The sequence below is a fragment of the Heterocephalus glaber genome, unplaced genomic scaffold, assembly GCF_053883595.1.
Source record: "Heterocephalus glaber isolate CG9 unplaced genomic scaffold, H.glaber_assembly_v1.0 deba00001452, whole genome shotgun sequence".
NCBI classification, from domain to species: Eukaryota; Metazoa; Chordata; class Mammalia; order Rodentia; family Bathyergidae; genus Heterocephalus; species Heterocephalus glaber.
In genome coordinates this window covers 14603585-14620816 of record NW_028258302.1, presented here as the reverse complement: position 1 = coordinate 14620816, position 17232 = coordinate 14603585, and the positions used below count along the sequence as shown (strand labels likewise).

The 17232-nt window shown below is 48.8% G+C and overlaps 1 protein-coding gene across 2 annotated transcripts; it reads left to right on the top strand.

Moving 5' to 3' along the window:
- The first annotated feature begins 1065 nt into the window (after nucleotides 1–1065).
- On the top strand, nucleotides 1066–17013 carry Themis2 (thymocyte selection associated family member 2). Of its 2 annotated transcripts, XM_013074232.3 has the most exons (7): nucleotides 1066–1221; nucleotides 3484–3624; nucleotides 6235–6645; nucleotides 9906–10975; nucleotides 12181–12243; nucleotides 13533–13680; nucleotides 14097–17013. In XM_013074232.3, the coding sequence occupies exons 1-7, from the start codon at nucleotides 1128–1130 to the stop codon at nucleotides 14240–14242; spliced, it is 2073 nt and encodes a 690-aa protein (XP_012929686.2). In that variant the 5' UTR covers nucleotides 1066–1127; the 3' UTR covers nucleotides 14243–17013. The 2 variants fall into 2 exon arrangements, with proteins under 2 accessions (XP_012929686.2, XP_021118819.2); XM_021263160.2 differs by lacking the exon at nucleotides 12181–12243 and having other exon boundaries at nucleotides 14097–17012.
- Nucleotides 17014–17232: the final 219 nt, after the last annotated feature.

Genomic DNA, 17232 nt, shown 5'->3' with positions numbered 1-17232 from the left:
GAGAGACTGGAAAGGGACCGCCACAACTTTAATGTGGAGAAACCTTGAAACGCCAGCTTAACAAGCAAACAGCTTAACACATCAACAGTGACGTGTGGATGTACTGTGCTCCCCAGTGTGGCGTGACGCAGAAGATACTTCAGTTTTGCAGGATGTCCCATAAAATCCATAATCCCAGTTTAGTTATGAGAAAAAAAAATCAGACAAACCAGAACCGAGGGACATTCTGTGAAGTACCTGTCCAGTAGTCCTCGAGATCGTCAAAGTCAGAAGAAGAACCATGGAAAACAAAAACACACAAGACAGGAGCCATGATGACTAAATTTCTTTTTCTTTTTTAATTTTTTTTTGGTACCGGGGATCGAACTCAGATCCTTGAGCTTGTCAGGCAGGTGGCGAAACCACTGAGCTAAATCCCCGGCCCGAATGACTAAATTTCTGAAGCAGAAAAACTACACAGAAAATCAAACAAGCCCTGTGGTTTAGTTATAGTAATGTCCCAAGATGATTTCTTAGCTTTAACGGTGCATCATGGTAATGTGAATTGGCAACATTAAGGGCATCAGAAACTACATAAATGATAGTTGCAAAACGCTACAATTTTTGCAACTTTGCTGTAGATTGAAAATTGAAAAAAATTTACAGACAGAATAAAGACTAGAAAGAACAACAAAATGTTAGTAGTAGTAAATATGTTTGGTTTGTGGAAAAGACTACCCTTTTTTTTGGTCAAATGTTCCTTAAGTAGAATTTATGCCTTGTATTTTAAACTTTTATTATGGCTGAGTAGAAGTCTTTTATAGTGACTACAAATTAAAGCATTTTGACAATAACTGAATCATCTCATTTAACCCTCACAAACAGCTAGGAAAAGATTCCCATATTTACAGATGAACCTTGAGGTTCAGAAAACCAAAGCTGTTTGCCTAAGTTCATATAACTTCAGTGATGAGGAAACTGACGCAAGGAGATGGACGCGCCTTACCCAAGAGGGCCAGGTTTAGGGGGCCCGGTTCTCACCGACCCTCCCTTGGGCGTGGCTTGGCTGGGAGGGCGTGGCTTTGGGGGCGGGGCTGCCGGGCTCCGGGCCGCTCGGTCCGCGCAGAGCAAGCCGAGCCGCTGTGACCATGGAGCCGGTGTTGCTGCAGGACTTCGCGCGCCGCCTGGACCCCGCCTCCCTGCCGCGCGTGCTGCGGGTCTACTCCGGAGTCTACTCCGAGGGTGAGCGGGAGCAGCCTCCCGTGCGGGCCGGGCCTTGGGACCTGGAGCCATTCACCGCCTAGCTGTGCAAGTCCGGGCCGCGGCCAGCTCCTCGGGACCTCGGTTTTTTGTTTTGTTTTGTTTTGTTTTGTTTGGTACCGGGGATCGAACTCAGGACCTTGTGCTTGCGAGTCAGGCGGCGGAACCATTGAGCTAAATCCCCGGCCCTGGACCTCAGTTTTTCCATCCGTGGACGGGGCCCGCTGGCCGCCCACTGCAGGGACCGGAGGCGGCGAGGGCAGCGCCCAAGACTGGGGGACCAGCGCCCCGGGAAGGCGAAACTTGCTGTGGCTTGATTCCCTCCGTTCCCCTCTCCTCCCCTCTCTTCTGTTCTCTCCTTTCTTTCTTGCTTGCTTGCTTGCTTGCTTCCTTCCTTCCTTCTTTCCTCTCCCCTCCCCTCCTCTCTCCTCCCTACTTCCCTCCCCTGTCGCCCTTCTCCCTCCTTGGCCCTCTGCTAGACCAGGCCGCACTTGATCGGGCCAGATCTTCACTTCTCAGCTTAATGACCCTTCCTCTGGAAGCTTTCCCTGCTCGCTGCTCCTTGCTCCCCCAGCACATTTGCTCCCTGCCCACAGCCCACCTATCACAGCAGAGATGATTAAGTTGCAGGGGCGCCGACCCTAGTCACTAGAGCAAGAGCCAGGGGTTGAGACGCAGTGGGAGGGAGAGGGGTAGGGAGGGGAGTGGGGGCCAGGGCTGCCCTGTGGATGCCTTCGGACTCCTTCCTGTCAGCTCACCCCAGCCCATCCTTCTCCAGGAGGGAGTAAACTTGCTGTGCTACAGCAGCTTCAAGCAAAGTGTTCTGTGAGCCTGAGGTGGGTCCTAGACCAAGGCTGAGACCCTTGGAGGTCCACAGAGGGGCCTCCACCTCACATTGTGTCTCTCCAAGTCCACTTGGGATTTTCATGGATCTGGGCTCAGACTCTACCTCTGGGAGCTTCCTGCAGGCAGGTGCCAGGGACCTGAGTTCTCTCCTCCCAGCCCAGGACCAAGCCCTTCTGTCCTCCCAGCATCGACATCCCTTGCCTGCCAGTGTCACAATACCTGATTCCCCATTCTGCCTGACATGGGGTGGGGGCAAGCAGCAGACGTTGGGGTGATATGATTAGAGAAGAACCTGACAGCTGTGGGTGTGCAGATGGGGTGAGTGGAGGACAGGTGGCTATAGCAATAGGGTCAGGCACGGGCACCCCAAGGGGGTTGTCACCTGGTCAGGAGCACCAGTTTTAGAGGCAAACACCCTGGGCTTGACCCCCAGTTCTGCCTTCTGTTATTTGATCATCTTGGGCTACTCACTCAACCTCTGAGGCTGTGTCAGTTTTAAGAAAGAGAAACTGCTGTCATTATTTAGGAAAGGGAAATTGTCTGTCCCCCAAAGGCACTCATGGGTAGTAAAGGCAATGAGGCACCTGCAGTATTTAGCACTGAGCTAGGTGTGTGTGTATGTATATATATCTATATGTAGATATAGATATATATAGATATATATATATGTACATATATATATATCTATATATATATCTACCTCTGCAGCTGTGGCACTCACCCACCAGATGGTCCACATCCTGCGTTGTAGACATAACTGTGCTTTATAAGACCTGTGCATTTTCCTGGGGGTAAAGTGAGGTTTTCATCAGCTTCTCAGGGCGGACTTGAGGGACCCTAGAGAGGCTGCCCTGTGGGGGTGGGGGTTGTGAGGTGACCTCAAGGCAGGACACCATAGTCTCCTGTCCTCCTTCAGCTGGATGGGGAGGGAGCCTGTGCAGTTTCTTGGTGAGAGATCTTTATTGAACATCTACTGTTTAAATCAGGAAAATGGGCTGCTGGGCCAGAGGTGGTGGCCAGAACCTTGCCCACTGGCAGCACCCTGTCAGGGCCCTCTGTTTCTGCCTGTGAGTCCTTTAAAAGTGGCTCATCTGAAGGAGAAAGCAAAGGGCTTTAGGAGTGCTGGTCCCCACCTGGCTCTGGGTGACTTGCAGGGAGTCACTGACCCTGCCTGAGAATAATTTCATAACTGTGTAGTAAAGGAGTTGAAGTTCACTGGGTTATTTAGGGATTCTCAGAACAGAGGCTGAGCCCTATGCTGGCTGCAGAGTGCAGAGGTGGACCAGCCAGAGAAGCGCACAGGGGATGTGTTCAGAGCAGAGCTTGTCAGAAACAGGGCACAGGTCCCTTGGTGCTTGGCCCTTGCCAAATGGGGAAACTGAGTCCATGTCTCCGCAGGCTCCGTCTATGAGATCTGTGGGAATGAGTGCTGCCTGTCCACGGGAGACCTGATGAAGGTCACCCAGGTGTGCCTGAAGAAGGTGGTCTGTGAGAACCCAGGCACAGGTCAGACATTGGAGCTGCCCACCAACTTCCAGGGTAAGGAAGGCCCCCTGCTCCCCATATGCCTGGCAACCTCCAGGCAGCCTGCAGGAATGCTCAGAGGGCTTGCCGATCCCAGCATCCACTCCTACCTGTCCAGCTTTGCAGCCTCGAGGCCAGGGATGTCCTCAGAGTGGTCTGACAAATACCCTGAGCCTGGTGAGGTTGCACCCTCTCTGTGTTGGTCTCTCTGGTCACATCTGCCTGTGTTCCAGGTCTCTGTCCAGGGCCGGTCTCTGTGTGTGCTCACACATTCACCCACCTAACATCTGCTGACACCATGTGTCCCCAGTCCTGTGAGGTCTGGTGCGATGGGGCTCCACATGGGCCAGGCATGTGCAGGTGGCTGTGAGAGGAGGCCAAGTAAGCACCAGCTTTCAAGAGGGCTCTGGGAGGAGCAGCCTGTGGGTAGTGAGAGCCAGCCCGCCTGGGGCTGTGTGGTGCTGACACAGTTTGGTATCTATTTTGAAGGCACTGAGTAGCCATCAAGGTTTTAAAAGACACAAATGAGGTGTCTTATTTTGTATTTTGAGGTTTTTGTTTTTCTTCTGCAATAATTTCAGATTTACAGAAGACTTTCTAGAACTCCTGGACACCCAGCCTCCAGATTCACCAGTTGTTAAAACTTCATTACGTTTGCCTTCTCTGCCCAGCTTCTCTGTACATATATATACACACACACACACACACACACACACACACACCAGGTGTGAGAGAAACACACAATGTTTAAATTGTAAAAACTTGATTACAGTAAGGCCCATTGCCATTAATCCCCTCAAAATACTCCTCCTTTCTCTAAACACATTTATCCCATCGTTCTTGCAACTTCCTGGAGCAGTTCTGAGCATCCTCTTTTTTTTTTTTTTTGGTACCAGGGATTGAACTCTGGTCCTTGCACTTGTGCAACAGGCAGTGAAACCACTGAGCTAAATCCCCGGCCCCATGAGCGTCCTCTTTTGAGAGGGTCTTCAGGAGGTGTGATCAGACACAGTGAACACTGCTCCCTAGTGCCATCCAACAGACAGGCAGAGTCATAAAACATTGCAGTGTCTGCATCTGCCTTATCCTGTGACTGCTAGTTCCTCTCCGAAATCAAAGTGACCATGAGAGTAAATGTTTTGAACTGATTCAGAACATCAAGGTAGCCATGGACAGCACAACACTCATGAGAGAGCACTTCCAGAATGGCTTTGGAAAGTGGCAAAAATGATGGGATAAATGTATTTGATGCAAGTAGGAATATTTTGAGGGAAATTAATAGCGATTTATTTTTAATAAATTTTAAAAAATTAAATATTCACCCTTTTGGACCATATCCACACACACACACACACACACACACACACACACACACACACACACACACACACGCTTTTTTTTCTGAACCATTTGAGAGTAAATTGCAGACATGGTACCTCTTTTCATTTAAATGTTAACCCCAGGAACTAGAGTGTGCATCTCCTAAACACAAGGCCAGCCACTCAAAAAACTACACATAATTCACTGATCAAATGCAGGAAATTTGGCAGGCATGGTGGCACTTACCTGTAATCCTAGCACTTAGGAGGCCGAGGAGGCAGGAAGATCACAAGTACAAGCCCAGTCTGGGCTGCATATTGAGTTCAAGGCCGGCCTAGACTACACATAGTGAGACCCTGTCTCAAAAAATCAAAAACAGGGGCCGGGGATTTAGCTCAGTGGTTCTGCTGCCTGCCTCACAAGTGGAAGGTCCTGAGTTTGATCCCCCGTACCAAGAATAAAAACAAACCCCAAAATCTCAAACATTCAGGAAACATAGTTTTGATGGGATACTATTATCTAACTCACAGTCTATATTCAGATTTCATCAACTGCCCTAATGCTGTCCTTTACAGTGGGATTTTTCTTGACCCTGAGTCCAACACTATGTTCAGCTCTCCTTTCTTTAGTTTCCTTCAGGCTAGAATATTTCTTCAGCCTTTCTTTGCCTTGACATGAACATTTTTGAAGAATCTAGACCAGCACTTTCTTTTGCGGTGCTAGGGCTAGAACCCAGCGCCTCTCACATGCTAAGTGTGTGCTGTGCCACCAAGCCACACCTGTCCTCAGACCAGTGCTCCTGTAGCCTGTCCCTCAATCCAGGATTTTTGATGGTTCTTTGATCGGACTCGGGTTGTGGGTTTAAGGAAGGAAACCACTGCATCGGGAAGCGTTGTTTAGGCCAGTACAGTGTCAGGAGAATGGCTGTCCGGGGAGAGCAGTGGGGCAGTGCTGGCTGATGAGGGGCCAGAGGGTGGCTGACCATAGCTTCTGGGGTTCTAGCTTGGGAGAGAGGGATGGAGGTGGCAGGTTCTAGGTGTGCAGGACTGGAGTTATGGCGAGATGAGTGGAGGAATGAGAAGCTGGCAGTTAGAGGCAGGTAGGATCAAGAAGTGGGAGGATATGAGAGGTGCCTGTGTGTCTTCTGGGGGCTGTGTCTCTGGTGTCACCACCCCTGCCCTTCACTGTCCACTCGTACCCTGTCCCTCTGCCTGCAGCTGGCACGTCCCTTGACACCTGTGGACTCTGGTTGGTGGCCAGTCTGGGTCCGGGCCTGACTCTACCACTCTCTGCTGAACCTCACAGGCTACTTCAGCCCCCTCTCCACCCCGAAGAGCTACAGGACCCTGCAGGAGCTGGTCTCTGCCAAAACTCGGAGCGCCACACCGCTGCCCCTTTGCTTCATGTCCACTCGGAACATTGTCACAAAGGCTGGGGTAGTGCCCGAAGAGCAGCCCCTCATGCTCGAGGCTGTGGAAATGCACCTCGGGACCCACTGTGCACGCTGTAGCCTGGGCTCCAAGGGCCTGCAGGTTGTCCTGCACCTGCCCCTGACTCAGGAGGGGCCCTTCTGGACATGGGAGCCTGGAGTCCCCCAAACCCTGCTCCAGGTCCTGCAAGACCCAGCCCTGAAGGACCTCACGCTCACCTGCCCCGCCCTCCCATGGCACTCTGTGGTCCTGAGGCCCAAGTATGAGGTCCAAGCCATCATGCACAGTGAGTGCCTGGTGTTGGGGAGGGGCTGAGGGCTGGAGCTGCTGATGTGGGAGATACTCCGCTCTGTGAATAGTAGGGGTTCAGGCTGCTTGCCCAGTATATACAGTGTGACAGAGACTTCACACTGAATGACATCCACAGCCCTTTTTTATTTTTTATTTTGAAGCAGGGTCTCGCTAAGTGGCTAAGTTTCCTAGGCTGCCCTCAAACTTGTAATCCTCTTGTCTCAGCCTCCCAGAGTGCTGTGATTACAGGCATCCCTGCCACACCTGCTAGGTACATTCTTTTCAGGGAATGGTGGGGACCTTCCTGAAGTCCAAGCTCCTGGATCCCAGCTCAGAGCCAGCTTTGGCAGTGGCTGTTGATGAGAGAGCACACTCAGGCCAGCTGTGTTAACACTGTGCTGCACATCTGGGCTCTGGCGCTTAGACTCGAGGTTGGAGCAAATGCAAGATGCAGTTTTTCACTGCTGTGTGAGGTGTGGGGAAGAGAATCCCCGCTTGGCTGGGTGTATAACCTCCCATCCATCCTGGCAACCCGGAGCCCAGCTTTGGCATGTTGGCTGTGCATATCACTGGACAGGATGATGGGCCAGCCATGAGGGAAGCAGTGCTGACAAGACTGCCTCGATCTGTTATTCCTTGAGGAACTGCAGTGGTGGTATTTTAGTCCTGCTGTCACTACTGCATTCACTAGCTGGGACCCTACCACTGAAACTTCCCCTTGTATACTCTGGGATAACAGTTAATGCAGGATGTTCTGTTTGTAAGAGTCAGATACCTGTTATTTTTTTAAATTTAAATTAGTATTTTTTGTGATACATAATAATTACATTCACCTTGGGGAGTTGGTACATACACATACTGCATCTTAATTTTTATTCCCCTTTCCCACCCTCTGACCTCCCTCTCCCACCTTCTCCAGATCCCCCTCCCATCTCCAGAGTCTCCCTCACTGTTATCTACCATCTGTCTTTTATTTTGCTCTTTAAATTATTTATATTTTGGGTTTCTCATATTAGAGAAATTACGTGATGTTTAACCTTTTTGTCTGATTTATTTCACTTAGCATTTTGATTTTAAAACTAATCTATTTTCCTACAAATGATTCACATTTATCCTTCTTTATGGCTGAGTAGTACTCCAGACACCCATTCTATTTCTGCTCAGACTTAGCCTCTGACCCACAAGCCTTGGCTGGGTTCTGCCTGTTTCTCTATCCCTGTTCTGTACACTGCCACCAGCCTGTCCTGAGGGAAAAGAAGCAACCTATTCTTTGTTTACCAGCTTTTAAAATAGTGAGTTGGCACTGGGTGTGTGGGTCCATGCCTATAATCCCAGCACTCAGGAGGTTGAGGCAGGACAATCATGAGTTGAAGGCCCGCCTGGGCTACATGATAAGAACCTATTTAAAAAAAATTGGCTTTTTAGGATTCTCCAGGAGACAATGTAGAATTTTTTTTTTTTAATCATTTTGAACTCACACATGAAATGTCTTCAGTGTGCTAGAACCCACTGATGTTATTTTTATTGTTGCTGAGATTATCTCAGCTTTGGCCAGTGGGAGCCTTCTCATGTGAGTTCCTGAATCCTCTTGACAGGACTGTGTGGGCATGAGCAGGCATCCCTGCCCTCTGTGTAGCATGTTCTAGGTTCCTCCTGAACATTTCCTCCCCAGGAACTGAAGTTAGCTCTTTCCCACGGTGCCCTGGACCCTCTCTGTGGGAAGTGGTAGCAGGAGACCACAACATCTGGGAAGTCAGGGCTTCCGGGCTGGCTGGGGCTCCGGGGCCGCTCTGGAAAATGAGGCAGCTGAGGCAATCCTTCAACTGTTTTGAAGAAAAACCAGAACAATAGTATGAACTTCCATGTGAACATCTCCCAGCTTCAATTGTCTGCTCTTCTGGCACTGAGCAAAATTCCCAGCCGTGTGGTCTGAGGGAGGTCACCACTCTTGTCAGCCTCCATGCTGTCATTTGTGAAATGGGGAGAGTTCCATGACCTGCCTGCATGCGGTGTGAGGCAAATCAGGCTATTTTACCTCATAGTATTTCTTTTTTAATAGTACTGGGGTTTGAACCCAGCGCTTTCTCACAGAGATACATCCCCAGCTCTTTTTATTTATTTATTTTTTAATTTTGAGGGTCTCACTAAGTCACCGAGCCTGGGGTGAAACTTGTGATCCTTCTGCCTCAGCCTTATAGAGTGTTGGAATTACAGGCACGCACCATGCTCAGCTTCCTCATAGTGTTTTAGGGCCACCAGTTGAGATTTTAATCAATAACCAGATAGGAAGTGGCCCAAGATCATTTAGTCAGTGTTTTTTTTGATTTAGTTTTATCTTTCTATTTAAACCCAGAAAGGGTTTGGAAAAGCAGTTAATGAAATTACATTTAAAATTAAATTAAAAATTTTAAAGTGGTGGAACTGATTGGATATGTGGTGGTATTCAGGAATTATCGAATAATTATTAACACAGTAATGACACTGTGGTTATTCCTTTTTTAAAATTATCCTTTCTTTCACATTGAACTAGTTACCCATGGGATGGTGTGATCATTCTGCTTCAGAATCTCCAGTGGAGGGAGGGGACAAGTTAGGCCCGCAGAAGAAAGCAGATGGACCATGAGTTAAATCGAAGCTAGGTGATGGATGCATGGATGCTATTTTAAGAATATTTAAAAATAATTTTTAGCTGGCTGTGGTGATGCACACCTGTAATTCTAGCACCCAGGAGCCTGAAGCAGGAGGATCACTTTGAGTTCGAGGCCAGCCTGAACTACACATCAAAAACCTGTATAAAAAAATATATATATATTTTTAAAAAGTGGAGTCCTCATTTCGGCAGCACATATACTAAAAAAAAAAAAAAAAAAAAAAAAGAAGTGGAAGGAAGAGTGAGTAAACAATCTAGCACAATAGGAAAATATTGGAAGGAAAGAAAAATGAAAATACAAAAGAGCTGAGCGTTGTGGCACATGTCACAGCCCCTGGGAGGCTGAGGTAGGAGAATTGCAGGTTCAAGCTTAGCCACCTGAGCAACTCAGAGAACTGAGAGACCATCTCAAAATTAAAAAAGTAAAAAAGCGCTGGGAATGTAGCTAAGTGTGAAGGCCCTGAGTTCAACCCCGAGTGCTGCAAACCAATCGAGTCAAACAAAACCAGGAAAGAGGCCAGCCTGCTCTGACCAGTGTTCTCTGTCGGCGGTGGGGGGGCACCCCAGTGCGTGATGCACCCCTGAGCCGATCCCTCCCCCAACAGTGCGCAAGACCATCGTCAGGATCCCCTCCACTCTGGAAGTCGAGGTACAGGACGTCAGTGCCACCTCCCAGCACGTCCACTTCATCAAACCGCTGCTGCTGAGCGAGGTCTTGGCCCGAGGAGGCCCCTTCCCCCTGCCCGCGGAGATCCTGGAAGTTCCGGAGGGGCCCCCCATCCTACTCAGCCCGTGGGTGGGCTCGCTGCGGAAGGGCCAGAGGCTCTGCATCTACGGCCTGGCCTCGCCACCATGGCGGGTCCTGGCCTCCAGCAAGGGCCGGAAGGCGCCCCGACACTTCGTAGTCTCCGGGGCCTACCAGGGCAGGCTGCGGCGGCGGCCCCGGGAGTTCCCCACACCCTATGACCTCCTGGGTGCGCTGCAGCCCGGCCGGCCCCTCCGGGTGGTGGTGACCAAGGACTGTGAGGCAGGGGACGAGAGCCCTTTGCTGGCTTCCCTGGCTGTGGGTGACCGGCTGGAGGTGTTGGGACCCGGCCAGATCCTCGGAACCCAAGGCCAGGACATAGATGTCTTGATGTGCGTGCGGCTGACCGAGGGGCCTGGGGAGGAGGAGGAAGAATACGAAGTGGTGGAGGAGGACCAAGAGCAGGTTCTGCTGCCCCTCTACCTCCCCTGCGGCTTCGTGGAGGAGATGAACGATGGCCGGCGCTACAGCCTAGCAGATCTCACTCAGCAGTTGTCACTGCCCTGTGAGGTCAAGGTAGTGGCCAAGGACACCGGCCACCCTGCTGACCCTCTGGTTTTCTTCGCGGGCCTGCGGCTGGAAGAGAAGATCACAGAACCCTTCTTGGTGGTGGGCCTGGACTCCCAGCCCAGGAGGTTCTTCGAGATCCCTCCCCGGTGGCTGGACCTGACTGTGGTGGAGGCCAAAGGGCAGCAGGGCCAGCTAGCCGGGCCTCTCCCAGTGGCCACCGTGGAGGAGCTGTCTGAAACCTTCTACTACAGTCTTCGGAAGTTACCAGCCAGTGAGAGCCAGGCACCCCCACCCAGGCCCCCGAAAAGCCAGGCCCTGAGGGAGCAGAGGAGACAGAGCTGCAAGGAGGACGACCCCAAGGTACTAACCTAAATGAAGAGGGCATGTTGGGCTCCTTGTGGGTCCTTCTTTGTCTGTTATGTTTCTCTTATAATTGTGTAGAACTTGCAGTTTATAAAGTTCCACTTTGCGTCCTTTTTTGGGGGGGAGGGGGTACCAGAGATCGAACTTGGGTCCTTGTGCTTGCAAGGCAAGCAGTGGAACCACTGAGCTAAATCCCTGGCCCGCATCCTTTATTTGTATTCCATCCACAAGTTAGTGTAATTATCCTTATTTTATGATTGAGAAGATGAGAACTAAGATCCTAAGAATCATCCAAGGTCCCAAGTTAGTAAGTGAGAGGCCTGAACTTGAGCATAAACATCCCAGACTCCATCTCAGATTCCAAGTTTGAGGAGCCTTTCTTCTCTCTGCTACCCTGCTTTTACCCCTGAGTTTGTTGCTTTTGTTTTTGTTATTTTTGTTTTTGTTTGTTTTGTGTGTGTGTATGTGGTGGTACTGGGAATTGAACCCAGGACCAGCACACTGAGCTACATCCCCAGCCCCCACCTCCTTTTATTTTTTTACTTTGAGAAAGGATCTCACTAAGCTGTCCAGGCTGGGTTTGAACTTGTGATCCTCCTGGCTCAGCCTCTCAGGGTGCTGGGATCACAGGGATGTGCTAAGGCACTCAGCTAAGCCTCAGCATTTTTCACCTACACCGTTTCAGTCAACTCTTGCCTATAGCTGATCATTGCTGGGCCTTGGCTCCATGTGCTGAAACCTTCAGTGGCTCCACGTGGTGTCAGGGTCCTGTATGAGTTGGCTCCAGGCTGTCTTCCCTGGGTCACCTCTTGCTACTCACTCTGCAGGCTCTGCTCCAGCCACACAGGAGCTCCTGAAGATCCCTCAGGTCCCGAGACTCCTGTCTGGCTCCTTGCACATACAGAGCCTCTGTGGAGCTGTTCTCTGTCCATCTTCCCACTGCACTTGTCCCTCGCCCGGGCACATGATTTTCAGTTAGTTGTGCTTAGTCTCTTTCTGACTAGGAAGAGCTGGGTGGGAAGAGACTCCACCTGCTCTAAGGCCAGTGAGCTCCACTGAACTGAGCTAAAAGGAATCACGGCTGTGGGGAAAGAGCCAGGAGTCAGAAAGACCACGTTTACATTCTAGACACCGTCTGTCATCTGTGCATCGTGAGGCGACCTCACTAATGTGCGTTTGTTGTGTCTCCTGCTTCCTATTAGGTGCTTCTTCTGAAGCAGGCCCCTTGTGTGTGCTCTCCCAGCTCCTCTCACCGTGCCCCCAAGGTAGGCATCAGGCATTGATATTCTCTTTTTTCAGCTGAGAAAACAGGCAGAGAGAGGCAAAATTCATCTGTGCTAACACAGCTAGGAAGTGGCAGGTCCAGGCTTTGAAATCTGACCATGGAGCCTGTTCCCTGCTGAGAATGGGTGTGCTGGATAGAAAAGCTTCATAAATGATCACAGGCATGCTGTTTGGTGACTTTGGGAGACTCCGTATTTAGCACTGTGTAGGGAGAAGTATGGGATCGAAGTTAAAAAGATGACTCCTGAACAGTTTCAGCTCATCTCCATGGAATGTAGAAGGGATAGTCACTTTCTGCCAGGCTGGGGCCCTGAAACAGGCCCATAACAATGCAGGAAAGGACACAGCACAACGAACTGAGAGTCCTCAGTCCCAGCCCTGGCTGCAGATGGAGTGACTTTGGATCCAGTCACTGCTGTTGCCCTGAACAGCACCTTTTTCTCTCTGGGCATCAATTCTCCATGCTGACCGGGAGAGTGGCCCCTTTTGCTTTCTAAAGTATGGTGTGCTGGAGACACTGGCCTCAGGGGTCTCAGATGTGGCCCTGGGCCCAAATCTTAGCCTAGTTATGGATCACCCAGGTGGGGATGGGGTATGTGTGATAAGGCACACTCTCTTCATTCATATGTTGAAAATTGGAACTAAAACCCCTCCTCAGAGGGTCATTTGAGGATTAACTGATCAGACATGCATGGCATGTGGTAAGAGTTCCAGAAACTTTCTCTTCCTCCTGGGAGCCCTAGCTCTCTGTTTGGAGGCTTTGTGACTGCTTTCTTTTTTTTTTTTTTTTTTAAATTTTTGTGTGGTTTTTTGTTTGTTTTTGTTTTTCTTTGAGACAGGGTCTTGGTATGTAGTTCAGGCTGGCCTTGAATTCACTATGTAGCTCAGGTTGGCTTCACACTCACGGTAAATGCTTCCTTGAGGTGTCTCTTTCCCTGCTTCAGCAACAGATCTAAAGGAAATTCACAGGCCCCTAAATGGAGAATCCAGGGATGCCCTCTCTCTAGCCCTCAACCCTATCTAATTTTAGTATATGTGCTGCCAAAACAAGCACTCTCAACCCTATCTATATCCCCCACCCTGACCTTTTTCTCTCCTGCCAAGGAATAGTTCATGTGCTTTTAGCAAAACCACCCAGGGTCCTGAGAAGCCCTACCCTGAAAAGAAAGTAGAAGAGAAGCTGAGGAAGGGACATTGTAGGTAAATAATGCTTCATGGACTCTGCTGCTCTTTCTTGGGACCTTGTTGATTTCTGCCTTTTCTCCCAAAGTCTTCTCAAGTCTTAGGACTGCACCAGTCCCCTCTGCCGCCCAAACCCAAGGCAAAGACTTTGCCAGAGGTCTCCAAGAACTTATACGGCAAGATTTCTCCCCAGAAGAAGGTCCTCAGGGCCATGAAGCCCCAAACACAAGACCCAGGTGAGTCCCTTCAGCCCTGTCAGCCCTGTCCTTGCTTCTTCCCTCCCTTCTCCTGCCCCCTGCTGGTCCCTTTGCCTCTGATGGTCCTGCCCGAGACTCTTCTGTGATCTCAGTTTGAAGGAAAGGCTGAACAGGCTGGGTCAGATGGAAAGGGCTCTAGTCTCTCTCCCATGGGCTCCAGAGGGCTGGCAAAGAAATGAGTTCAATCCCCAACACCCTTCTCTTTCCACGGCATCCAGGGCAATGAAAGGGTTGCAGTGTTCAGAGAGAACAAATTGTGGTTTCTAGGCTAGCAAAGACTTTAAAGCATCCAGGCCAACTCCTTCCCTGTTACAGGTGAGGAAATTAAAGAGGGGAAGGAACTTGCCTAATGCCAAAGAGTCTCACTGACTGGACTTTTCTTTCTCTTTTTGCAGTGCTGGGGATTGAATCCAGGGCCCCACTCTTGGTAGGCAGGCACCCTAACAACGTGCCACATCCCCATTCTGTCCTGGACCCTCATGCAGATATGGCTGAACATGACTATGAGGATGTACTTGAGCGTTTTCAGAAAACCATCTAGGTGTTGGGGGAGCTGTGCTTCCCAACTGCTGCTTCTCTGGGATTCAGGATACCAGACAACCCTTGCGGGCCTCTAAAAGGCTGTGGATGAATCTCACAGAAATCAGACTCAGATGTGGAAAGGAACTGAAATGGGGTGGACACTGCACTGGCTTCCTGTGGGTTCTAGGTCCCCACTACTGGTTGGGGGGCTGGGATGTTGGGACCTTGCACGTGACTCCCTCAGCCTCAGAGCTTTGGTGTCCAGAGGAGCCTGCTGGGTTCTGCTCAATCTTGCATCCCTCCGGTGTCCCAGTAATGGTGGACACGGAGAAGACAGAGGCCACCAACCCTAGTGCCAGCTGGCTTCTGGTAGAGACTTGGTCCTGATCACACTGTGCTGAGAGCCCTTTATATGTCTGCCACCCTCTTTGGCCTCTCTCCTGCTCCTGCCTTCCTGGCTCGTCCTCATCTCTGTAGCGCCCAGCACATGAACACAATCAGCTCTTAGTAAATGGAACTTGCACAAACGAATGGGGAATTTGGCTTCAAGAGCAGAATCTCAGGGCTTTGAATCTCAAAAGCTGGTGCTGGAACTCAGGGAGCCAGTTTACAAAGAACCTTACAGAGACCCAGAACTGCAGAAACTGGCAGGTTTCCTCTAGTGGTGCTAAGACATTGATAAAACTGTGAGGGGCTAAGAGTGCTTTTTTTCTAAAGCAGTGGAATAAAGATGATGTCTGACCATGCCTGCGATTTTTTCCTGAATCTCTGGACGTCCCCAGACCGTTTTCAGGACACTTGGTTGACTACTCCTGCACATGAAGAGAGCTCTAGGGAGTGAGAAACCTGCCTCGGGGGCCATCCTGCGGGGCTCGCCTGCTTTACTGAGAGACACCATGTGTCCGTATTGTGTTCTTGAAAGGAATGACCACCAAGCTCTTTGGTCAAGAAGCCCCAGAGCAGAGAGAAGCCAGAATAAAGATGCTAGAAGAATAAATCAGTGAAGGGGAACAACAGCTAAAGACTAAAAATCTGGAAGGCAGAGAATTTGTGAAAAATGCTTCAGCTGATATTGAACGCTTCAAAGAACAGGAGAACCATGACTTAAAGGAGGCCCTCATAAGCTACTTGGTCATGCAGATCAGTATGTGCAAAAAGGGAATGAATTCAAGTTTGGACCAATGCTAAGGAATGCTTTAGCAAGATGTGAGCCTGTGAAATGAATTTCTCTTCAAAGTAACCCAAAACAGAAGCACAAGTCAGTGAATTTAAGTTGCTACCCACTATCACAAAAATATGCAATAAATTGAATAAATACAGCTTTTTTTTTTTTTGGTACCAGGGATTGAACTCAGGTCCTTGCGCTTGCTCAGCAGGCGGTGAAACCACTGAGCTAAATCCCTGGCTCTAAATTCAGCTTTTAAAAACTTGATTATAGTTGTGTTTACATAGTGCAAAAAGGATGTATTCAATGAAGATTGCATATTATAATTTGAGGTTTTGGGGACTGGTGCTGATTCCAAATGTTAATTAATATTAAAACCAATAGATTTGGGCCGGAGATTTAGCTCAGTGGTTCTGCTGCCTGCCTCATAAGCTCAAGGTCCCGAGTTCGATTCCCAGTACAAAATCAACAACAAAAGAAATATTAGTAGGTTATATACAAATCATGTGTATATATAAACCAATAGATTGTTTGTTGGGCTTCTGAACCAATGACTGAATATCAACATGTTAATTTCTAGATGCTTCTTTCAATGTCAGCTGTTTCAGAGCAGTTCACATAGTTTTTTCCCTAAGATTGAATTCCTGTTACTTGTGAGACCCAATACTGAGTTAGATGGGGTTATTTTCTCTTGCCTTATAGTTGAGCTATTTGGTTTAAAAAAGCTCAGCAGAAATTTATTATAAAATCTTGAATTTTCTTCCACATTCATTAATGCCCCATCTCATCTACATACACTAGAAAAAGCCTTTCTTCAGTTTGTGTTTTATCAGAATTTTGATACTGGTCAGAAATTTTATACTGTCAACAAAGAAGTCTCAATCTCAGACATAGGGTGGTACACCTTGTAAAGACCTAGGAACTGCTATACAGAAAGTTTCTCAGATACAGGGTGGAATACCTGGTTAGGATCTAAGAACTGCTGTAGAGAAAGTTTTAATTGAGCATTACTGATTCGAAGATATTCTTAACCTCAGTGGCGAGCCTGGTTCCCACTGTGTGGCTCTCTGAACATGGCATTTCTGGGTACAGGATGTAGCATTTCCATGTGTAAGGTCTGTGTGGTGAACATGGGTCCTCATTCCTTCATCTGATGTCTTTTTTCTATTGCTTGGCTGTAATTTTTGCAGATAAATTATGTTGTTTTTTAAAATGTAAAGTTTTGTGGTATCTGTTCAGAAGCCAGGCACTTTCATTTGGCTAGCTTTGCAGAATCTTAAATGTGTACTCGTTATTTTAATGATGTTTTAAAATAATCCCCAGTACTGTTTAACATTTTTACATGTTTAAAATGTTGCTGGATTTTTGTGCTGTTTGCCAAACTTTTACAATAAATGAAGTCTGCGCTGATTTTCAAAAAAAAAAGATGATGCCTGAGCTTCTATGTGAATATCATTTAAGTTCACTTGGAAAGCTGAGGCAGCAGGAGGATCACAAGTTCAAGGCCAGCCTGTCTCAAAATAAAAAGGGCCGGGGATCCAACTCAGTGGTACATGCCTCTCCCCTCAATCCCCAGTGCAGCAAACACAAACAGCTAAGTTATCTACCTCAGAAGACTGACTTGAGGATCAAATGAGATCTTTATAAAGCATGTAGCAGTACCTGGCACATGGTAAACATCTTAGTGTTGTTATTGTTGGCCAAGATCATACAACTGTGTCTGTCTCCAAAGTATCGTCTTTCCACACCTGTCCACTGTCTCCTACTCATGAACTTGTCCCGTGTTTAAAATACGCCCTGTGCCTAGACTGTGGAGAGGGTGCACTGACTGGTTGGAGAGCCCC

Coding starts and splice junctions, on each gene's coding strand:
- Themis2 (XM_013074232.3), top strand. CDS start 1,128: ATGGAGCCGGTGTTGCTGCAGGACTTCGCGCGCCGCCTGGACCCCGCC. Junction 6,646..9,905: donor GGTCCAAGCCATCATGCACA/GTGAGTGCCTGG, acceptor CTCCCCCAACAG/TGCGCAAGACCATCGTCAGG. Junction 12,244..13,532: donor CCTCTCACCGTGCCCCCAAG/GTAGGCATCAGG, acceptor TTTCTCCCAAAG/TCTTCTCAAGTCTTAGGACT.